Source organism: Maylandia zebra, linkage group LG3 (assembly GCF_041146795.1).
Source record: "Maylandia zebra isolate NMK-2024a linkage group LG3, Mzebra_GT3a, whole genome shotgun sequence".
NCBI classification, from domain to species: Eukaryota; Metazoa; Chordata; class Actinopteri; order Cichliformes; family Cichlidae; genus Maylandia; species Maylandia zebra.
In genome coordinates, this window is record NC_135169.1 from 13620352 (window position 1) to 13645145 (window position 24794).

Below are 24794 nucleotides of genomic sequence, written 5' to 3' on the forward strand. Positions count from 1 at the left end.
AGTTGAAAAAAAAAAGTGGTCTGAACGCCGTGAGAAGGACACAGTTTCCGTGACTTCCAAAGACACACTGAAGCCCGCGCAGTGGATGTGTGTTAATGAATATCAAATTATCTACAGATCGCCTCGCGCGCGTCGCCGTGTTCATGCTTTTATGTCCAATTCAGTCTAATCTGAACGATAAAAACACAAATGTGTGAAACCAGAGAGCCTTGGCAATCATGGCCCACATCACGCGTTCTCTACGTCAGCAACTGCACGCACACACACAGACACGCACACATTCGCTCCGTGTGCAATGCTGCTGCTGCACGATAAAACGTGGTCGGTACCGGGATGATGGACCATCGATCCGAGGGGAACTGGGAAGAACCGGGAAGAACCGGGAAACCATGGCAACGGGATTTTGGGGTTGAGTGAAGCAGGCGGTCGATAAGGGTGGGTTCAGGCAGCGCGAGGACCAGACATCCGCGGATCGATTGTCACGGGTACTGATAGGTGAACCGGGCGCTCGCGCGTGTGTGTGGCAGCACAGAAGCTGTCATCAGTCTCGATATTTCGGTAAGAACCCGAAGAGCAGCTCGTTCTCCTCACAGCTGCAGGCAGATGTTCGAATAATCTATCAGTTTCTGTCTGTGTGGCTCAACTTTTACGTTCTTTTACGTAATAAAAGCTGTAATGTAAGCTGTACTCTAACAGCTGGACACAGAGTGGGCGGGCTGATTAATCAGTGAAACCCTGTCCAGTGTTCATACTTTATGCTGCAGGTCATTCGACAGTCTTTTCTTTGATTTGTGCTCAGGTCTCATTTTTTCAATTCATGAATTAAAGTTTTCTCGTGTCACAAATAAAACTTTTCCAAAATAGTTCTGACCAATCTGTCATTTGTTAGTGTTGACTTTTTTTTTCTAAAAGCTTTGATTTTACATCATTGTTAGTTTTTTTTATGTTTACATTTTATAATGATACATTATAGCAACATTTTCTTTATATTTTTCACGTTTTTTAAAAAATATATTTACATTTTATATTTTTTTCATCACAGAACTAATTTTACTTAATTTCTTATTTTGACCTTTCTTTGTAATGTATTATTTTATTTATATTTTAATTAATTAGACTGTTTTGCTTACCTTTTCACTTATTAGGTTAAACGTTTTAAGTTTTAATTTTCCAATTTTGACATTTTTGCGTCATAATTTGACTCTTTAGAATAGAATAGCCTTTATTGTCATTGTACAGAGTACAACGAAATTGGAGTGCCACTCCCTTGGTGCAAGATTCAATAATAAAAATAAATGTAAAATATAAAAAGTAAAATAAAACAATCACAAGTACTCAAACAATAGTAAGTACGATATATACAGGATAGCAGCATTAATATAATGACAGTATGAATAGCAGCATAATTAGTGGCATAATTTAGACTTTTTATGTCAAAATATCTCAAAATTCTAAGTTTCTTAGTGGTTAGTTCTTAAATGTATACTTTTCTTTCAGTTTCAGTTTTCATTTAAAAATGTTGCTGTATGTTTAAAGCTTTAATTTTTCTGATCACTTTTACGTTTTATCTCATGATTTTGATTTGGTGACTCAAACATTTTTGTTTGTTACGCTGGTGTTGGTCTGAGTGACATAAATTTAATCATCAAAGGCCTCCACACCAATTTGTTTGTGAGTGTAAGGACATTCAGTAACTGCATAAGTCCCTTAAAACAAATGTAAAAACTGAACTGTGAACAAATCCTCCTCTGTGGCACACAGAGGTAGAGCATATTTGTGCTGCTTAAAGCACAAATCTGCTCTTCTTCTGTATTTGTATAAGCTCTCAGGCGAGTCACTGTAATGCAGCAGCCCCTCGCTGTAGTCCTTACCAAATAAAAACTCCTGAATGGAGGGCATGGAAAGAGGAAGAGGAGGCTGAAGTAGGCGAACACAGAGACTCCACGCCCCAGACGTTTCTTTCTTCCTGCTCATCCATGCGTGCTTAAATTCCTCTGCACGGGTCGGAGCAGCGGCGTGAAAGATTGCTGCCTCACAGAAACAAACACACACATGCGCCCCACTAACATCAGACCCAGCAGCTCGCCACAGGACACGCATGTGATGCTCCAGCATGGATCCGGCTTATCCGTGAAGAATAAATCAAACACACGTGTTCTGCTGTCTTTAATGTTCAGGTCTGAGCCTCGTTACATCTTCATCTGCATAGAATCAATTATGTAGAGCTCACACGCACTCTGACCCAGTTTTCACTCCGGTTTACTCTGTGTGTTTCTTCTTCTACTCTTACTATCTCGTTGCAGTCTCTTTGTTTTTCTCTAATGAGCTCATATCTTTTCTTCCAGGTCTGCTGCTTCCTCGTGAATCATGTCTTCCTCCTCGTCCTCCTCCTCTTCCATGGAGCTGCCCTACTTCTGTCCTCGTTGCGGGGATGGGTTTCGGTTCTCATCTGTAGCTGAGCTCCGGGCGCACCTGGTCAGCCGACACACCTACGAGACCCTGCTGGTGCTCTCCCAGGTAACCAAGCAAATGATCATTTTCACGACTGGTTAACTGCTAAAGTACTTTTGTTGTGGAAGATTTCATGATATGTGACAAACTAAAGAGATTTGAGTTTACTGTCATGTGGAACAAAGAAATAATGTGTCCTCCCAGAGGCCACATCGTGGAAACGATTGCAATTTGGACACATAATAATGGATCTGATTGGGAAATCTGTCTGACATCACCCGGTGAATACGGAATATGGATGGAAAGCAGCTATATGGAGCTACAGAGACTCATTAGTTATTCTACATTAAAACAAACTGATGTTGTCTGTTTCATTTTTCAGCCTCTCAGATTTAAGATTTTCTGTTTCTGTTTGACACCTGCTGGTAATGAAGCTAGCCAACAATACATGACTTTGGTAGCTTTAATTTCCTAGCAAACATGGTTGAATTCCCAACATAATCTGCCTGGTCATAACTGATCATGCTAGGACTGCAAAAATAAACCATAGATCGATGGATGTTCGTGCTGTTTGCACACAGAAGTGAGGTCGTGTCAGACCTTAGAAAGGGAGAAAAACTGACCAGATTATTGCAACGAAGAAAATAAGTGGCTGTGTCTGACAGTTAATCTGGTTAGTGCATGGTTTGTGAATAGAAACAAACACAGGCTTTTATTTTTATTTTTCTAAATAATTAAGACTCTTAAACTGTTTAGATTTATGTGAATTCTGTCAAGCATCACCTCTCTGATCCTCATGTCAGCATCATAAACTCAGGGATGTAACTAATATTGTGAGTTTGTGACACCCATGAAATTTATACCAGTGTTATTCGTTTCTTCTCCTTCATTTTATTGAGAATATTTTAGTTCTTTGCATTCTAAAAGCGGTGCAGGACACATTTGAAGACAGTGAGACAGTAGGAGTGGCAGGTGGGTGGAACCACATTAGGGTTTGGCTTTACCCCCCCTTATTTAGAGTTATGATAGACAGGTAGAGGAAGATAGAGGAAGTCAGACGGGAGTCTCTGTGGACTCTGATGTTTGCAGATGACACTGTGTTCTATAGTTTGAGCAGGGAGAGGTGGAGGTATGCTCTGGAGAGGAAAAGAAGGTGAAGGTGAGTCAACCATCCAAAGCAATAGACAGTGCACAAGAGCGATGAGGAAGAGAGTGCAGGTAGGGTGGAGTGGGGGGAGAGTGTCAGGGGTAATTTGTGAATGAACGATAGCAGCAAGAGTGAAAGGAAGATTTACAGGATTGTTTGGAGACCATTGAGATGATCCAGATCTTCCACCTGTAACTAATACATTTTTTTTAATGTCATCAGCCCTTGAACTGCGTTACCAGTGCCAGTATTAACTTTGTCCTAATGTTTCAGGCTCGGGTCAGAAGCTCCAGAACCAGTTCTCTCCTCCCACTCCCTAGCCCAGCTGTATCCCAAAGTCAGAGCACTTCTCTGGACATGGAACATCAAAGCCTGCCCCTGCCACTGGCCTGCTTGGATCTCGCCTCATCATCTGCCTCCGTCCAACTGCTCAGGGAGATGTTCGGTGCTTCAGATTGCCCTCTGCCTTCCTCTACGGTACATTCAGAAGGCCCCTCCACTGCTCTGGCCCTTCCTGGATCTGTGGATCTTTTTGCTGGGAAGAACCTTGGAGAGGTGAGGGTCCAGCTAGGCTTGGTGGAGATTGGGCTGGAAGAGCGACTGGGGCTCGGGCTGGATCATAAAATCGCCCGGACTTTCGCGGAGGTTGAGGAGAGGGTGAACCGACGCATGGCCCGACTGAAAGTAGAGCTACAGAGGAGAGAGATGGAGCTACAGCGGGCGAGGCGAGACAAGGAACGACTCAGGAGTGAGAAACAGGAAGTGGAAGAGAAAGCAGCCTACCTGTCCCGACAGGTGGGTGGGGCTTTAAGCAATGTTTTAAACACGATTTTGAAGTCGCTGTATATTCACTGTTCTATTTTTGTATTCCTGCAGGTCTCAGCTGCCATGGAGATGATGGAGAAATTAAAGAAAGATCTTACAGGGAAAGAGAAGGAGCTGAGCAAACGACAACAGTCAGTATCTGGACGTTTAGTGGATAAAACTGTGTTTTCAGGATTTATTTTCCCTCTTTTTATGGAACAAACAAGACATTTTTAGATGAAAGTTTTCTTCATTGCACCATTGTTATTATTCATTTATGATCAGCCACTTTTCTATGTTCTATGGACTAGTCATCACAATAACAATGGTAAAAAGTTTAACATGTTCACGTATTTATTTTAAATAGTGTACATTTTTTAACTTGTTCTGTAAATAGACAAGGTTGAAAAGACTAAACAGCAGTTTAGGGCTGCAGTTCCCCTATTGTCCACATGGGGCAGGGTGTAAAAGTAAATGAGTGCCCATAGACTTCCATGTTAAATTTTCCAACTTTACAGCAGAAATAAACATGTCTGCAGCCTGCTACAAAACCAGTTTCTGTTGGGTGTTTTAATTTGTTTATATCACACCTTTTTATTTTGTATGAAGGACTAAAGTTTGGAGTCCCTTTCCGATTTATCACCAATAAAATGACCAAGACATCCATAAATTCTTCTGAAAATTATAGAAAAAAAACACTTTTTCTTAGTGTAGCGCTTACCTAAATCTTACCGAGCTTTAAAGTTTCCTCTAGTACTACACTCATCCAGTAATAGATCTCCAAGCACTGCAGGTAGCAACTGCTGAGGTTGTTTTTGGCTAATTTTACTCAGCCCTCAGTGGCAAACTTGAACTCTGGTGTAGAATGTAAGGCAAGTATGTGGAGGTGAATGGGGTCAGATTTAAATACCAAGTAGGAAGTGCTTTGGGCATTAAAATCTTTTGCACTCGTATCCTCTGGCAGCAGTAGATGCAGTGTGGCAGAATTTGTCGTGTGGTCAGTTTTTGTTTGTGGAAAATGAAACACTAATAGCAGAAGCAAACAGCATGTAATGTAATATCATGGAACTACAGCGCGCTGAGCACAGAAACACGGTGCACAGGCAGAGGACACGTCATGTTTAATCTGCCTCACTCTGTTTCTCTCTGTCTCTCTCTAACACACACACACACACACACACACACACACACACACACACACACACACACACACACACTCTGCTGCGGTTTGCTGGGATGATAAATGTAAGACGACAATGAGGCAGAGCAGCCCGAGGGTGTGTATTTTTGGGAGGTCACTCGGTTTGTTTTGCGTGTTTTTTGTGCCGTCTATCTTATTTAACTTATTTATCATTTGGGTCACTGAATAACGTGTACATTCTGAACTGTGTGTGTTTTTCAGGGAGATGGTGGACATTGAGCATTTTTTGAGGGAGACGGCAGACAAAGAGGCCGAAGCCAAATCCAGGCTGCAGGTGATGCAGGAGATCTTCTGTTGTTGGTTCTTTTGTAATTAAACTCTGGGTGGTTTATTTTGATTTGTTTGACAAGAGTGATGCGTGAGATTAATCTGACCCAGCTCACACAGGGTAACCCGACAGTTTTTATAGTGGGGTTGGCCAAGATGAGGCTGTTATTTACACATGAAACGACGTATTGGAGGGGGGCAAGTATGCAGCATGTGCACTCGTCTATGAAATAATCCTTTGTCATTCAAAACCTGTACAGTTTTATATTATACTTTATATTTTAACTTAACCTTTTCTTCCCACATAGTTTGGTTAGATTTTTAGATTAGAGTTTGGGTCAAAATCATAGAGTTCATGTACAAGAACGTGTCCAGATTCCAGAGAGAAAATAAAGGACACTGGGCAGAGTTAATATACAAAAAGCAAGCTTTTGTTGGCAACTTAAGAAAACTCCTGCAAAATGCACAGATGTTAATTCTATTGCGCGTTAAATATGTAAGTATCTGTCATAGGACTCCTTTCAGGCCTTAGTGTCATCCAGGCTGTTTAGTCTGTGGGCCCACAAACACTGTTGTCACTCAAACTAGAACTGTAAACAATTTTAAAACACATCCATTGAAATTGGATCTTAACCCACACTGAGTTAAGAGACCCACAATGAACATGAGGAACATGGGGGTGCACATGCAGCGCAAACAAGAAATTTAACTGACACGGGTGCAGATAACAGTGCACACACACAGTGAAACTAATGCGAGTGGCGTGAACAATCACAAAGGAAGGAAAACTACAAGACATTCACAAAAATACCCAAAATATTCGATTTCAATAACAAACCCAAAAGTGACTCATCAAACTTGCTCTAAGGCAAACCCTGCCTTGTTTGCCTCGTCCTCTTCCCCTACTACAGCTTTCCAGCCAGTCCTGGGTCTGTCCCAGAGCCTCCTCTCAGTTGGACATGCCCAAAACACCTCACCCAGAAGGGTCCCAGGAGGCATCCGAGTCAAAGGCTAACTCAGTGTGGAGGAGTAGCGGCTCTACTCAGAGTACCAACCAAACGGCAGAGACCCTAAACCTCATTCTTTCTGTCACTACCCAGAACCTGTGGCCACATGTGAGGGTGGTAATGTAAAACAACAGCTTTACTTTCATGCTCAGCTCTCTTTTCACCACATCAGACCGGTACAGGGTCTGCATCACCGCAATGCCACACCAGTCTATTCATCAATCTCCTGCTGCTTTCTTCTCTCACCCATTAACGAGACCCCGAGATACTTGAACTCTTCCACTTGGGGTAGCGATCATTTCCAACCTGTCCTCAGACTTTGAGGTCCAATTTCCTGATCCATGCTGGAGCTCATTGCTCAATAAAGCCATCAGAGCCAGACTGTCCAGTAATGTCCTGGTGAAGTCCAAAAGCCACTGAGCACAAGTCTGTCTTATTGCCTTGGGCAAACGCCCACATATTCCTGAATATCCTTGAGAATAGCTGGTCCAGTGCTTCCTGACTAGGATGAAAACCTCATTGTTCTTCCTGAATTGTAACTAAAGACAGCCTCTCTTCTCAAGGACATTGGCTGCTGGCGATGCTAAGGACTGTAGAGCTGGAATGAGATATTCCACTCAATTCAGTTTTCTTTAGTCATGTCTTGGTGCTTCATAGTGTAAGAGAACCTCTTACAACTTCATGTTAGTTCATGATTGTGGGGTGTGTTAGTAATTCCTATCAAAAACCTTTGGTATTCAGATGCAGCTTACAGTAAACATACAGAAGTCAGCAAATCTGATAAAATCTTTCTGTTGTGGTGCTTCGCTTGATTACAGATGTTCATTGAGACACTGCTGGAGCGAGCAGATTGCGCAGAGAGACGGCTCCTGATGCTTGGCTCGCACGAACATCGCAACCTCTTCCCAGACAGTGACGGGTACGCATACACCGAGCCCTATTTGCTCACTGAGGTTTACGAACCTACACGGAGCCAAGGGGGACGCAGTCTGGATGGCAGCACTGATGACATCATTGCAAATAAGATGCAGGAAACCATTGGAAACAGGGTGGGAAATACAAACAAACATCTTTGATTAAAGTATTCATGAGAGTATGTATTGTCTATAGAGAGGAGCAGGACCTGGAATTTGTTAGGTCTCACTCAACATTTCCTCATCCTGCTCTTCCAGAGGAGTTATAGCGTGTCGAGCTCCTACAGGCTGGGAGAGCAGCTGCATGGACACCATCGCTACAGGTACCTGAACACACCTGACTCTTTCAAAGAGTTTACAGTGTCAGTGAAACGCTCACACCTCCTCTCGGTTTCTGTCATCAAGTGGTCTTGCTGGACGAATGCGAACCTCGTCTCTGGGTTCGGGGGGTTGGAACTGCGAGGCGGCATCAACCCATCTCCATCCGAATCCCTACGCCCAACCCTGGACTCAACGAGAGAGAGGAGAAGGAGGAGAAGATGGGAGGAGGGAGAGGTTCTGGTATGCAGATGTTTGTTTTGTGACTTTTATTTTGAACAGGGCTTAAAATTTTAAAGAGCAAGTCTTTCTTCTGCTGTGATTTCAGGACTGCGGAAGAGGGATGGGGGAGAACGTGGAAGAAAAGAAACTTTCGTCACCATAGCACCGAGGAGGAAGACGAGGAGGAAGAGGAGGAAGAGGAGGAAGATGAGGAACTGTGGACCAGTGCTGAGATGAGGAGACTCATCTTTGCCAGGACACACACACCTGGATCAGGTATATAATTTCTGCCCATCATTCCTGTGGTCTTTCTTTTCCCCTCTGGCTGTTACAGGCTGCTTTAATGCAAAACTTCCTGTGGCTGCTTCACAATAAAAGCTTCTGCCTTTCATTATTCTGCTCTCCTGACCCAGATACCCCCTCTTCCGTCCGCTCCACACCCTCCCGTTGCTTTGGTGACAGACAGCTGGTAGCAGACACCCTGCGGCTGAGGGCGGGCCTTTTTTGCATCTTCCCATATTTGGACGTGCGCTCAATGCTGCGTGCAGCCGAGGTGTGCTCTGATTGGCGGTTCGTTGCCAGGCACCCTGCTGTTTGGACACGCCTCCAGCTGGAGAATGCCAGAGTGTCTACAGAGGTATCGAAGTCCTCATCATCTTCAGATAGTTACTAATGTCATCCTCTTATAGCTGTCCCTGATAATCTGCTGGCCATGTAACATTTAACTTGTCCGCCATTTTGGACATGTGACAGTCATGGTGACAGTGTAGGGTGAAGGGAATAACGCCCCACTCACACAGGTTTAGAAACTAGTCAGTGACCCCCTGGCAACCACTGGTTGCTAGGGGAAAATGTGTATTGTGCATGTTTGCAAAAACATACATGTGATTGCTTTAGTCACTAGCAGAATGCCAAGGTCACCTCCACTTTGCATGAAAGAAACTGAAAACTGCAACACTAACCACTTCATGCTTTCAGTTTGGGTATTTCCATCCAAACTTAAGCTTGGCTGGTTGGTTTTCTTTTTTGACTTCATACTTGGAATTTGTCTTTTTTCCATAATTTTAGCCTTGCGATTACAAGATGGGGCATAGTAGCTTCAACAGAAAGATAAAAGAAAGAGCAGCATCTATACAAAATAAATATGTGTTTGCGTTTTGTCTCAGTTTTAAAATTGTTGCTAATTTAAAACTGTGTTCACACATAGAAACCTTAATTAGGCAGAATATTCTTTATTCAGTACTACTCCAAAATCAGATTTTTATTCAATAAACAGTTACTGTCTTGTAGTATTAAACTGTGTGGCAGAGTGACTACATGAAAGATGTTGTCAGGGAAAAAATGCAGGAATTATTAGGTTTATACTTTAAAATGTTTATTTCACATTTAAAATGTTTTTCTTTGTGTGTAGTTCCTGACGACGCTGTCACAGTGGTGCACTCAAACTCAGGCCGTGGTGCTCAGCAACCTGAAGCCTCGAAGTCGTCGAGCCAACGAGACGCGAGAGGATTACCACAGAAACATACGGTAAATTAAACTCAAGGTTTGACTTTCTGTACTTCTGAGGGCCCTGGTTGTAGCCCAAGCATAGGTTAAGTCTTTAATGTTACTGGCAAGCCAAAATGTCCAGACGGTGATGATTTAAACCAAAAATAACCACTGAGTCAATAATAATAATAATGGATTGGATTTATATAGCGCTTTTCAAGCCACCCAAAGCGCTTTACCACTATTCAAGCCCTCATTCAAACCTAATTATTTACATTTTGAGGATTAATTTTTGTCCCCACAGTGTGACTGTGTGAGTTGTGTCCCTACAAAATCAAAAATCCAAGCCCACAAACACACACCGCTCTCAAGGATTAATGCTGCTACCGAGGAAATGTACAAGCTTTTCTTATCTTTTTGAAATGCATGTTGTCATGGTAACGCAGCTGTTATCTGATTGGTCAGTGCTCAGTGCATTAACAGGTTTCTGAGACGTTACAAGAGAAGAAAGCTGTCCTCTGAGTGGATTGTGGGTACTGTAGTTGGCATACGTCTGTTTGTGTGTCAATCAGAGGAAGTGTGGAGCCCGGGGTGGAGGCCCTGCTGCGGTCAGCAGGGGGCAGCTTGCTCCACCTGTCTATCTCTCAGTGTCCCCACATCCTCACCGATAGGACCCTGTGGCTGGCCAGCTGCTACAGCAGGAACCTGCAGATGCTCACATACAGGTGAGGCTGTTTACCTGTCCCCTTCTTCACCTGTCTGTCCGCTTACTCGACTGTCTGTCTGGTCCTCTGCAGGAGTTCATCAGATCCTCTCGGTCAGGAGGTTCTCTGGGCTTTGGGTGCTGGATGCAGGAGCATCACCAGCCTGCAGGTGGCGCCTGCTCATCCCTGGTTAGTACACACACACACAGTCCACTGTGATAGCTCCATACTGAAAAACAACAAATCTGTTTCCCTTTTTCTAAAAAAAAAAAAAATTCCTGTCCTGTCTGCTGTGAATCCAGTCTAGAGTGCAGGAACAAATGAGCAGATTTGAGTCACCTTGACACCAGTCTTTTTCTCTCTTCAATATTTCCAGCCAACAGCCAACTCGTTTTGGTAACCGCTGCTTGCAGACAATTGGCCGTTGCTGGCCACACCTCCGCTCTCTCAGTGTGGGCGGAGCTGGCTGTGGGACTCAGGGGTTGGTTGCTGCTGGTCAGTGAAAAATATGGTTATTGACATTTTTGTTTCTTCTCCTACATGCTTGTACAGATTAAATCCGTAGTAACTGTAAAGTTACAGTTTATTTTGGTGTAAAAATTCAATGCATTATACCATTAGCTGTGTGGGGGGTTTTTTGTTGTGTGTTTTGTGTGCAGTACGCAACTGTGCTCAGCTACAGGTGCTGGAGTTGGAGCGTATTACTGACCTCGGCCTGCAGGCGGCGACAGAGCTGTGTAAGGCTGGACTGAAGAAGAACCTGCAGACGTTGATCTTGACACACACGCCCGTGAGCGGTCAGGCCATCCTGCACTTCCACAGTGAGTCTCTGTAACTGAAGGCAACACATAAATGTGAGATTATTATTAATCAATGATTGCTGATGACTCCTCTGTGTACCTGTGCAGGTGAGTGTGAGAACATCAGGTCAATCATTGTCGAGGTCTCTGCGTCAGATTACTTTGAAGAACCGGACACTGAGGAAGCACAACATCTGTTTGGAGAGATTCTCAGTACACTGAAGGTGAGTTATAAATACTGCTCTTTGATTGGCTGTCAGGACAAGCAGACAAATATTTATTTCAATGTAAAGTGTGCACTGAGAGAAAATAAGACTGGGCTTATGGGCAGGGGGCTAAATCAGCTGCTCCTCAGCAGGCTCCACAAATATGATCAATCACCCTTGAGGAACTACAAAAAAGCCAAGTATAAGACAAAGAAGGATTATTTTTAACTGTGAATCACTAAAAGCTCATCTAGAATAAAAATGTGGAACAGTAAATTAGCAGAATAGTTCCCCTCAAATGTACTTCACTTATGTTTAACATGAAACATTAAAACATCAAATAAAACACAAATATAAACAAGAGTAGCTCACATTTGCTGCTTGTCCCACAAGTTCCTGACACTGCCCCCTGGTGACTGTACATAGCTACAACATGGGTCTGCAAAGCTCTGGACTTGGGTTTAATGTTTTTCTTGGAATGATGTGCCTGAGACGTGCCAGTCATAAATAAACCCCGCTCTGAATTGCTCAAAGACAAAAACACTTTGGTCACTATCGGCTTCATGAATACTTAATAAATCATCACAAACATCACAAACAACTGACATCACTGACAGTCACTTTACAACTTGCTTTGTTTTTAGAACTGCAGAAGCAGTTCTACAAGTTTTTCAAGCTCTCAAAATACTTCTGGAAGTGTGCTTTCAACAAGCAGAGTGCATCAGTTCACTCTGCACTCGTGTGATTTTCGGACATTTGTGACAAACTGTCTACAGACAGAAACCCTCTGACCAATTCAGGATATATCCGTATAACGGTGCAGGCATACAAATCTGTACAAATGCAATCCCACAACGTCAAACTCAGTGGTCAGAACATGCTTGTACTACTTAACCACAATGTTTTTGTATTTTCCTGTAAATCTGTAAATGGTCATGGTTGGATTTACCAAGGATCTAATTTCCTTTAAATAAACCCAACTCTGGAGGACTTAACTGGAGAGGAAGTTTTTTTAGGTCAGCTTTAAAACTCAGAGAGACTTTAAGCACAGACCACCTTCATGTTGTCATTTTTGTGCCCCTTCAGGTTCTTCAGACGCGTCCTGGTGTGAGTGACGTCCTGCAGGTTAAAGCCGACAGTTTCTCCTGACCTCAGCGCAAACTGCTTTCTTTTATACGTGAGAACATCTAAATCTGGGTTTTGTGTTTGTTTTTTTTTTACCTGAAGCCATTAATCTTTCCCTGAACTAATGTGTGCAATATTTACTACACACTGGCCCAAACTGTTTATGAAACTGTTTTTTGAGGAAATAGGCTACCTGTAGCTTGATTTATTGAAAAAAAAAAAGAAAAAGAATAAAAGGTATTTAATGTGTTTTTAGGAATTTAGGCTAAAATAAACCATACTTATCCCTTAATATCTGTGCTAAACCCATGCAAAGCAGTCAAGTCCCATGGCGTCAAATACTGCCACTCTATCTGATGCTGCTGTTGTCCTATTGATAGGTTTCCTTTGGCTTGATTGTCCTGACATATCTAACAGTCCTCTTTTAAAGCTACTTATTTCAAAAATTGTTTAAATCCTTCAAAATCAAATTAAAGCTGAAAAGCTCAACAGAACTAAACACTGTGTTAAAGAAAAAGCAGTAGTTTGGTGTAATACCACTGTATACCCAAAGAGAGTGCAGCGACTCAGTGGAGACTTTTTTAACCAGAAAAATGATTAAAGTTATATAAGAAAAAAAAAAACCTCTCAAGGAAATGGGGCTGCTAAAAGAAATTAGTTAGCTGTAGGCACGGAAAACTACTTGGTCAAGTTTGTTTGGTTTTTTTTTAAAGGCAATAAGTAGGGCTGTGCGATATGACCAAAATCTCATATCCCGATATAAAACATCTATCGTCCGATAACGATATAAATCACAAAAAATGTAATATTTTCTGTAAATTCTGTGAATCTCGGGTAGGTGAAGTGTTTCCAGCTGGGCATCTTGTACCTGGAGTTGAGTGTTTTAACCGATGCATGAAACTACACATTTTTAGACATAAGTTGTAAAGGCCGCCGTTTTCTTTGTATTTATTACACGGCGTGCTGCGGGGAAAAGCCTGTTCTAACGTTTGAGTCTAAGGTTTATTTTTTAGCACCTGACGGCTCTTTTTTTGCTTCTCATCTGTCAATACTCTGCATCTTTCACGTGATTCCGTTTATTTTGAAAAGCCTCAATAGGATCTTGAGCTTTATTGTGAAAGGTTTATGTGGAAAATAAACAAGCGGACATGCGATGGTTTTACCATCGTTGTTGCTAACGACAACCCATAAAAAGAGACGCTTGTCCGTCCGTAGTGTGGTTATATTAAATATAAGAGAAAGAGAAAACTTTAAGAAATTAATATAGCCACTACAGTGACCATCAAAACCATGAAAAAATATTGCCGTAAACAGTTTATTTTGCGACACCATGAAACAAACGATAGCGTAAAATGAAACGTTTTTATATCGTCATCCGATATATATCGTTATATCGAACAGCCCTAGCAATAAGTATGGCCTTATGTTAAAAAATTATGTTTAAATGGCATGATACGAAAGGGCCCTTCACAAGCGTCGATACATGAAGAACAAACACCAATTTTCATTTTATCTTTGAGATGCCACTGGCTAAGAAACATGGCAGTATTTGGAACTCTGAGAATGAGACTGGGCTAATCGAGGTCATCTTAAAGCTTTTAAAATCTATTAATAATACAAATAGGACAGACTAAGTGGCAATCAGGCTAAAGCAGGCTAACCCCTGCTCACTCCAAAAGACTAAAACTCAAAAAGTACATCTGAGGTTTCATATTTTCTTAAGCTTTAATTTTCCTGCAGGTCTTTTTTTTTTTATATTATGAACAGCTTCTAACATTAAAAATAAGACTTAAAATAATTGTATGAGTCACTCATTGAGTGAAATGGGAAGGCAAGACCTCAAACTAAAATCTTGATCCTTTAACTTTTACTTAAAAGTGTGAATAAGAACTTTTTCTACCATAGTGACCTCTTTTTTTAGCACTCTTTCTCCTCACGAATCTTAGAGCCCTTTAACTTTTATTCATCTCTATTTTTGCAATAACTCAGACCTCAACAAAGTTGAGGCACCTCTAATAAACCTTTATTTACCCTTATCAAACAGAACATCGTTGTTCGGCAAATAAGAGCCATACTTGTTGTATTGAAGTAATCATAACCTTTAGTCTTACCTCAAGTTTTAACAGAACCCTTGTTCATTATTTTTACCTTAAATATAAGCACAAGAACCCACATATGCACAAAGACTTTTTGCACAAGCAAGCAGGGCGCATTGAATTATGCACCAAAGACATCAGTCGAATCAACCTGTCAGTGAGACCTGCAGATGTGTTGATAAAAAAATGTGTCTTTTAGCAACCCCTAGAAGCTGCAGATGCTACCTGTGTGGTTTCCCCATCAATAAATCACTTCCTCATCAGGTTTGTGTCTCCTCTTGATTAATTATGTTGTAAAACAATCAAGATATGTTCGTCTTCTACAATCAAAGGTTTCTGTTTCTAATGTTGGACTGGAATCTGCTGTCCTTAATTGTGCCCTATGCAATGCTTTGTCACATGTGAAACACTTTGTATTTCCACTTAAAAATAAAAATGTTCCTTGAGTCTCTCAGTTACCTCAAACAGCCTTTGGACTCATTCCTGTCTGATGAACGTGAGATGGAAATCTAAAGGATCTAAGGATGTGACGTTTGAACACAAAAATAAAACCTGATGTGGCTGCACACAGGATTTAGGTCCCAGTCGCACAGGCTTAAAGATCAGGGGTTGTGAGGGCAAATTGTTTGCAATCCACCCCTGAGAAGTCGTGGCTCAGTGTTTGTGGACTCAGTCATTTGGGGATTTTTGCTTAGAACCTAACCGATAATTGTTTGCAGAACCCCCTGCCGAATCTTTAAACTGTTTAAACTATAAAAAAAATAGGCATTTATTGACAACATTAGCATTTTTTTACCATATCCAAAATTCATGGTTTTCAACAATTCATGCGTGCTCTAGGAATGTAACCCTCGTGAATTCTGGGGGTCTACTGTATTTGCCAAGTGATTCCTGGAGGTTGAGACCTGTTACTAAAGTTACATTTGCTGAGGCTTACAGAATCACTTCCAAAATAGAGAAAAGTTTATATTTCCTGACCTATTGGTGACTGGTTACCAGTAGTTACAAGGGGAGACTGGTTGCAAAGAGGTGTACAGTGCTGCACCAAAACCCTCATTCTTGTTGGTTTGGTTGCCCAAACAAGTGTGTGGAAAATGCAAACTATGGGCAAGCAGCTGTTCTGTATTTTGAGCTCTAGTGAAGTTAGAAAAAGTGAAATGGAAATTGGAAATAGAGGACTCTAAAAGTAAAAGTTATGCCTCTGCATTGTCTCCGATTCTGGTTTGCAAGCTTCCTACAGCTCGGTGAGTTGTTAGCGAGTGTTTCGGAACAAGCTGGCATCTTCCATACAATATTCAGGTGACCATGGCAAACTGCTAGCAACCAAAGCAATCGCAAGATGGTTTTCGCCAGCCAGGAGGGGAATGCCCATCTTGGAAGGGGGTCACTAACTGGTTACTAGGCCTTTGTAACTGGCAGGTTTAAGTCATGTAACAGCAAAACCTTAATATGTGCTGCCTTTTCAGCTGCTGTACAACACTCATGACATACAGTATAGAGTAGTAATACGTTGTAAGTGGATGTTGTGGGTGATAGCAGCTCGCTGCCTGCAGTTCAATTAACAGCCACAGGGGTCATTCATAGTAACAGCTTTTTGAAGATTAAATGTGGGCCACATTATACCCACCACATTGATTGCTTTGGGCACGAGGAGTGGTGTCGTCACACAACCATATCCATTTGGAACTGCCATACAGCACTGTTGTACCAAGGGCAAGAACGGTGAGTATAATCGCCGTAAAAGACATTGAGAACCACCAGCTTCCTCTGCAGCTTCCGAGATACACAAATATCACCTGGTCAGCGTTGATGGTTTTTTTTTTTTTGTTGCAAAAAGATCCAATCAGTGTATAAAAAAACTGTCTCTGTGAGGTCTGATCAGTGCAGGTTTCAGTCAGCAAAGCTCTGCGGATGACATGCGGTTAAGATAAAATGGGCTAAGATAAGCTGCTACACAAAGAAGGTCAGGAGCAAAGGTTGTCCCCGTGTGTTTACACCTGTGGGAGTGAGCGACCTTTGATCCCGAGAGAGTGACTAATAGTGAGAGCATGGTATGAAGTAACGGTAGATGATGTGTGCGTGTTTTAATTTGTGTGAGAAAAAAGTGAGGATCCCAGGCAAATCTGTGTGGTTTGGCTGATTGTGTGTGTGTGTGTGTGTGTGTGTGTGTGCGTGTATGTGTGTTTTGGTCACCATGGTTTTCCTCAGACGGACACCGCTGCTTCGTTACGTGCTGCTGTCGGCCATGTTGGCTCTGCTCCTCTTCATCAGCTCTTTCTGGCTGCGTGAGTTTCCTTCGTCACTGTTGGTTCCAACTCTCAGTTATTTTCTACCATAGACTGTAACAAAGTATATTTGCTCAAGTAGTGTTAAGACACTTAAAGATGATCTATTCTGCTTATTCTGTCATAAATAACTAGATACAGATATATGAAAGACCATACATTTTATATGGTCAAAGTATCAAATATTGAGTTGAAAGTATATAAATTCAACCTCGGGAAGCAAAAATTCACTCCTAGACTCTGTTTAAGTTTACAAAGCACTGGGTGCTTCCCCTCAACAGGTTTCCAGAAGTTGGCCAATCAGGTGAAGGTGAGTTTTTAGGGAGGCTCGAGATAGTTTGTGTTTGGTTTTGTTGCTTTGTTTTTGTATCATTTGCATTAGCAAGCAAGCTAAGGTTAGTCAGTAAGTGCTTACCTGATATTATTGGTATCAAATAATATCAGGTAAGCTAATGTTTGCTGATATCAGCCAGAATCACTGATCTGATAAACGCCTGCCTGGCTTACTTTTTATGGGGGGAAAAATAACCCTCAGTAAATAATCACGTTAGTAAGGCTTCATAAAGTAATTTTAGCATCAATGTTAGCAAGTGAGTTAAGGTACCCCCTAACCCTAGCAAGCTAACCTTAACTCACTTGTTTATGATAACATGTTCTACAGATAAGCTCATGTTAACTTACAATTTTATCCGGTAAAGCTGTCTTCCTAGCTTTTTATCAGCCTAAAATACCCTGCTACTTAGAAAAAGTGTGGACAGAGAGAAAACTAGACTTCAGCGGACTTCAGCTGCCCCTCAGCAGGCTTCCAGAATTTGGCCAGTCAAAAGAAAGTGAGCTCATTGTGTAAGTCGGGCTGTATAAAAGCCCAGTATAAATAACAGAGCTACTCTACGAGTCCCAAAATAAATTTAAAAAAAAAGTAAGAATAACGCACATTAGATTTTTAGAGTTTGGAAGCACTGCACTAGCTACTTTTATATTTTTATTTTACATTGATAAACATATGATGAACTCTAAAATCAAAACTACATTACCAGAAATCCTAAAGTTAATAATGTTAACTGAACATTGCTTCTTTTTAACCAACTTTATTACCAAATGCAATCATTTAATATATTAACTCTGCAATTATTATGAGTCACAGCTGATGAGGTTTGCATCTTATTTGTCTAACCAGAGTTTTGTTTGGTTGGTTTGTCATCTGTTTGTTTCAGCCCAGGGTGGAGTCCGGGACTGTGGCAGCCCCTGGCAGCCATGTTTGAGTTTTTACCACCAGAAGGTAAGATTAATTCCACTTATATACATGTAAGTTGCACAATAAATAAAAACCTGTAATGTTCACAAAAAATCTAAACCTTTAAAAAGCTCTTCTGAGTGATCCAATCAAATTTTTCTTAGAGGACTGTTGTTTTGTTTTTCCAGAACACCTGTATGAATACAAATGTCTGTTTTAAGACATACCTGGTGAAATAAAGCTAACAATGACTTGCTGCACCATCATGCAGTACAAACTGGTACTGCTGGAAAGTACAGCCTGCCATAGGAGAGTTTCGATTAATATCTCTTCAACAAAATGTTTGAACATAAAATTAGTCAATACTTCACCTAAAGTTAATAGTTTTAGTTAAACTAGAACGGTTTGAATGATATTTAATAATATATATAATGCTATATTTTTAATTAAATTATTAAAACTGACTAAGGACATGTGAACGCAAATACAAAGTCTATCATGAAGAGACTAGAAATGAAGAAGAGAAACAAAGAGAAACTAACATGATCATGATAACAGTAACTATCTTGTTGTTTAGTAAAAAAAAAGTTTCTCTCTTTTAGCCGGAGCCTCCATGGGCCCCTGAGCAGTGGGCGGAGCCAGATGGAGCCCTGTCCCTCGTAAAGGAGTGCCCTGGCCAGTCATTTCAGGCTTCACATCTGCTGCTGTACCTGAAATCCAGCCTGGCAAACAACGAAGATATCCTGCTGGAGCCATATCTGAAGAGCTGGGACCAGCTGCTGAAGTACACAAACAGCTCGACAGTATTATTACTCTTATTCTTTGACTTTGCATGATTCACAGTTGAAAAAAAGTGTCCTTTTTGTTTTACTTTAGGCCTTTTAGTACGGAAGCGTATTTTGCCACCCAGGCAAAATAAAAATAGAGCTATATCACAATATATAGGGAGTGCAGAATTATTAGGCAAGTTGTATTTTTGAGGAATAATTTTATTATTGAACAACAACCATGTTCTCAATGAACCCAAAAAACTCATTAATATCAAAGCTGAATGTTTTTGGAAGTAATTTTTAGTTTTAGCTATTTTAGGGGGATATCTGTGTGTGCAGGTGACTATTACTGTGCATAATTATTAGGCAACTTAACAAAAAACAAATATATACCCATTTCAATTATTTATTTTTACCAGTGAAACCAATATAACATCTCCACATTCACAAATATACATTTCTGACATTCAAAAACAAAACAAAAACAAATCAGCGACCAATATAGCCACCTTTCTTTGCAAGGACACTCAAAAGCCTGCCATCCATGGATTCTGTCAGTGTTTTGATCTGTTCACCATCAACATTGCGTGCAGCAGCAACCACAGCCTCCAAGACACTGTTCAGAGAGGTGTACTGTTTTCCCTCCTTGTAAATCTCACATTTGATGATGGACCACAGGTTCTCAATGGGGTTCAGATCAGGTGAACAAGGTGGCCATGTCATTAGTTTTTCTTCTTTTATACCCTTTCTTGCCAGCCACGCTGTGGAGTACTTGGACGCGTGTGATGGAGCATTGTCCTGCATGGAAATCATGTTTTTCTTGAAGGATGCAGACTTCTTCCTGTACCACTGCTTGAAGAAGGTGTCTTCCAGAAACTGGCAGTAGGACTGGGAGTTGAGCTTGACTCCATCCTCAACCCGAAAAGGCCCCACAAGCTCATATTTGATGATACCAGCCCAAACCAGTACTCCACCTCCACCTTGCTGGCGTCTGAGTCGGACTGGAGCTCTCTGCCCTTTCCCAATCCAGCCACGGGCCCATCCATCTAACCCATCAAGACTCACTCTCATTTCATCAGTCCATAAAACCTTAGAAAAACCAGTCTTGAGATATTTCTTGGCCCAGTCTTGACGTTTCAGCTTGTGTGTCTTGTTCAGTGGTGGTCGTCTTTCAGCCTTTCTTACCTTGGCCATGTCTCTGAGTATTGCACACCTTGTGCTTTTGGGCACTCCAGTGATGTTGCAGCTCTGAAATATGGCCAAACTGGTGGCAAGTGGCATCTTGGCAGCTGCACGCTTGACTTTTCTCAGTTCATGGGCAGTTATTTTGCGCCTTGGTTTTTCCACACGCTTCTTGCGACCCTGTTGACTATTTTGAATGAAACGCTTGATTGTTCGATGATCACGCTTCAGAAGCTTTGCAATTTTGAGACTGCTGCATCCCTCTGCAAGATATCTCACTATTTTTGACTTTTCTGAGCCTGTCAAGTCCTTCGTTTGACCCATTTTGCCAAAGGAAAGGAAGTTGCCTAATAATTATGCACACCTGATATAGGGTGTTGATGTCATTAGACCACACCCCTTCTCATTACAGAGATGCACATCACCTAATATGCTTAATTGGTAGTAGGCTTTCGAGCCTATACAGCTTGGAGTAAGACAACATGCATGAAGAGGATGATGTGGACAAAATACTCATTTGCCTAATAATTCTGCACTCCCTGTAATGTGAAAAGTTTATTGTGGGTGTGGCTTCAAGGCTCACAAGTGATCATTTAAGGAAATCCCACAGAAAACAAGTGTTTAGAGCAGTTTGAGATTTTGGCTTACGGCAGCTACTTGTGCTGATGTCATTGTTTAAAACTTTGGCCATGCTTCATGTGAGTATCCACCATTGGGGACAGTAGCTATCTATCTGTCCATCTATCTGATTTTATGCTAATAAATGTAACATTTCTGGGTTTAAAAATCAATCAGACAAAACATGTTAGCTTTAACTCACCACATGTTTCTATGGGCAAGCCCAGTGCGGGCACACTCATTGGGGGGTGCATTGGACAAGTGTTGGGTTGTCTTACCCACACATCCCCAGAGTTTACCCACAGCTACCCACTGTGGTCTCACAGGGGCATGTTTTCTAGGTATGTGCTCTTGATTGACTAATTTAACATAAAACCAAGGTCCAAAATTAAAAATGACGATGCAGGGAAAAACAAAAAGTTTTAAAAAATACTAAAATCTGTGAAAGCTGATTCTCACAGCACTCGTGTTATCTTCACAGAAGGGTCTCATCAATGTTTTTGCCCTCAGGTTCATGGAGTCGCTTGGGCCGATGGTCAGTTTCTTCTCTCAGAAGGTGCAAGAAAAGGTTGTGCTGATTCGAGAGCTGTCACTCAGACACAGTGCAGAGGCTAATGGGAAACCCGCTGGACTACAAACCCCAGAAGCATTTGGATTAAAAACAGGGGTGAGTTTGAGGATTACTGTGTGAAATTTTCATCTAACACAAACCATGTTCTAGTATACCTGCCAAAAAAGAAATGTGAATTTTCTTGTTTTTTTTTTTTTAACATTTTGGTTTATTGTTGATGTTTTTAAATGGTAACAAAGACATTCCTGAAGAAATAGTGAGGTCAAAGTTCACAAAATCCTGGCATCACACTGTGACACTGTCATTTTCGGTTTTATTTTTCTCTGGAGGCGTATCGTTCTGTTAGATCCATGATGGAGGCGGAGTTGAGAGCGGATATGGTAAACTTCTCGTACCGCACAGACTCAGGCTGCAGGACGCTGCTCCGGCTGCACCGTTCCCTCCTCTGGCTGAAGCTAATGTTGGAGGGTTTGGCTGAAGGACCGAATGAAAATGGACAATACAAAACGCCGGGGGAGCTGAGCAGGTAACCCCACCAGTCTGTTTTTAAGTACTCAGACAGACTCAAACTCTCATGTTTAGAGTAAAAACTGACTAACATACATACTATTATCCGTTCAGGGATGCCTACAAGGTGGCGCTGGCCCCACACCACCCCTGGGTGCTCCGGCAGGCAGCAGAATTTGTCTTCCTCGCCCTTCCCAACAGACAGTACTTTCTGCAGCTGGTGTGTGTGCAGAACCAGCAGGAGGCTACGCCCATCCTGCGCATCATCATCGACGCCCTGATGCTGGTGCACACACGAACTCAGCAGCTTCTGGCCGAGCGAGGCATGCTGGATCTGCCCTGACCAGCCAACTCAGTCTCACGGCAGTTTGTGAGACAGTCACAATATTTAATCTTAATCTTATTTAATCCTATTTTTTCATTACAAGAATTTTCTCATTTTTCTGAGAGAAGAATGTAAAGTGTGAAACTAACTTTGAGACTACTACTACCACTACTATAAGGTTTAGCAATTGTAGATCTACTTGGTTAGGTTTGAGCATGATGGATTAGGTTTAAACGAAGATCATGGATTGGCTTAAAACACAATGGACCCATGGATGTGAGCAGTCAAACTAAGAAAAAACTGGAAACATCAGGAACAAAACAAAACTTTCACCTCACAAATTCAGAGAGGATTCTACAGACTATTCTGACTCTGGACATGTTTAGGATTTTTCAATCTTTGGTTTATTTGGAACATAAAATTCTGTCGATTTTTTTCCCTTTTTTCACACATGAGGAACAGAGGTTTGTATGAACAAATGAAAAAAGGTTATTCGCTGAGGAGGAGCATGAAGATGGCAATAATTGTAAATGACCTCATTAATATTTTGTAAAGTGTTTTGTAAAGTTATGAGTGACTATTATATTGTTGGAGCGGGTGCTTTTATTTTGAAAGTCACAGAGCGACAAGGTGCCGTAAATTAAGTGGCGTAAACCATATAGCAGAAGCGCGAGTTTTAATGCACAGAGAGGTGGTGTGCTCTATGGTTAATGGACGGGAATGGGAAAAAGAACGGCTATTAAGGTGCAACACTGAGTCGAAAGCAGTTTCTTAGCACCTGGTTGATGAGGGAACAAGGTTTGTAACAAAGTTTGTCCTGTAGATATGTATTTGGTTGTTTTACGGAGCATATAGCTGCTGACCGCTACTAAGCATAAAGGCTAAGTTTTCACCCACTAGAGGGCGCTAACGTACCTCGTCATGTTTAGGCAGCGATGCAACGATTTCCCTGTTATATGCAATAATTTACAAGTTTTAGTGTTATTTGTTATGTAAGGTAAGGAGAATTAATTTGTGATTAATGAATAAGTCAAAAGGTTAAAGGTAACACACTGTTTGATTTACTAATAGTCTTTTATTCTGTATGTTGTAGCTCTTACGGTGTGTTCACATACACGGCTGTTTAATAAAAGGATTGTGAACCATTTTCAACCGGGGATGCTACAATAATATCAAAAGAAAGAACTCAGGATTTCAAAGTTTCATTAGAGTTATTGTTGACAATAATTTACACAAATGTAATAAAACTTTCCATGACTGGTAAAAGGTTCGTGTTCCAGGGTCAAGGCTTTTTAACAGACTGAAGAAGCTGCAATGGTTTATGTTTAACATTCATTCAAAAGGTCACAAAAACTGCAGACAACTATGGGCCTGAAGTTTGTTTTGTTTGGAGAATTTTGTTAGTGCTCTAACTAAATACTTTTATTTATTACAAGCATTAACAGAAAGCTATTTGAAAGCCAGCGTTTTTCCCCTTGTTTGATTATCAATACTTAACTGCTTTTCATTGCTACCACTAAGATGATGGCAAGATGGCATTTCACTATAAAATATACAAGTTATACAGAAAATACAGACAAAATACAGAACACGATCCAGGTTTCACCTCAGTGAGCATGGACACTGGAGAGAGGACTGCCCCAACTGGGGCCAGAGCCAGGATGGACAGCACTGTGAGCAGCAGCAGCAATGGTCGCAAACAGCCTGAAAAGGAGGGCAGGACCCCAGGGCAGGCTTCAGGCCATGGTTTACCCAAGACACCAGAACAGGAAAGTGTGTATTAGGTTTATTGGGGTTTCCTTATTCATACTTACAGCTATTTGGGTAATTTGTGGTCTATCCGAGGATTATTGGAAAACAGGGCTATTGGGGATCGGACATGAGCAGACATGATGATGCTTGATGGCTTTTAATAGTGTTGATCTGCCATGGGGCAGATCAAAGGAGGGACTGTTAGAATTAAATAATTTGCAGTGCCTCAATAATGCTATGCTTTTTGTTAATAAAGTTATATAGTGTAGTATTGAGTGGACAGAGCCCTGAAAAATAAAGGCATTAGACCATGTGTCCTTGGGGAGTAGAAAGCTGCAGACTCTGGCTCACGCTTGCTTTGGAAAATGCAGATAAGTGGGGACCATCTCTAGTGGAAAGTTACTGAGACACTGTTGTTTAGACTAGAATGAGAGAGTAAAACAGAGAGTAATAGGCTCTGTTTTGTTGTGTTTTTTGCTCAAAAAAGAATTACTTCATATAGGGAAAAATGTATACAGTGGGGCAAAAAAGTATTTAGTCAGCCACTGATTGTGCAAGTTCCCCCACCTAAAATGATGACAGAGGTCAGTAATTTGCACCAGAGGTACACTTCAACTGTGAGAGACAGAATGTGAAAAAAAAAATAAAAATCCATGAATCCACATGGTAGGATTTGTAAAGAATTTATTCGTAAATCAGGGCGGAAAATAAGTATTTGGTCAATAACAAAAATACAACTCAATACTTTGTAACATAACCTTTGTTGGCAATAACAGAGGTCAAACGTTTACTATAGGTCT

At 41.3% G+C, this 24794-nt stretch overlaps 2 protein-coding genes across 5 annotated transcripts; both read left to right on the plus strand.

Moving 5' to 3' along the window:
• The first annotated feature begins 281 nt into the window (after window positions 1-281).
• LOC101474678 (F-box only protein 41) lies at window positions 282-15013 on the plus strand. 4 transcript variants are annotated; one of them, XM_004574867.5, is made up of 17 exons: window positions 282-558; window positions 2346-2517; window positions 3872-4393; window positions 4475-4554; window positions 5805-5877; window positions 7696-7926; window positions 8050-8114; window positions 8197-8352; window positions 8438-8607; window positions 8745-8968; window positions 9743-9858; window positions 10392-10544; window positions 10617-10712; window positions 10900-11018; window positions 11183-11344; window positions 11432-11547; window positions 12616-15013. In XM_004574867.5, exons 2-17 carry the CDS (start codon window positions 2368-2370, stop codon window positions 12676-12678), a joined length of 2496 nt encoding a protein of 831 aa, XP_004574924.3. In that variant the 5' UTR covers window positions 282-558; window positions 2346-2367; the 3' UTR covers window positions 12679-15013. The 4 variants fall into 4 exon arrangements, with proteins under 4 accessions (XP_004574924.3, XP_076735955.1, XP_004574925.3 ...); XM_076879840.1 differs by having other exon boundaries at window positions 282-485; XM_004574868.5 differs by having other exon boundaries at window positions 282-435.
• A 1773-nt stretch (window positions 15014-16786) lies between these two features.
• LOC101474402 (ceramide-1-phosphate transfer protein-like) lies at window positions 16787-23394 on the plus strand. Its single transcript, XM_004574866.4, has 6 exons — window positions 16787-17035; window positions 18250-18314; window positions 18872-19053; window positions 21350-21506; window positions 21740-21936; window positions 22032-23394. The coding sequence occupies exons 1-6, from the start codon at window positions 16927-16929 to the stop codon at window positions 22258-22260; spliced, it is 939 nt and encodes a 312-aa protein (XP_004574923.1). The 5' UTR covers window positions 16787-16926; the 3' UTR covers window positions 22261-23394.
• The last annotated feature ends 1400 nt before the right edge of the window (window positions 23395-24794 follow it).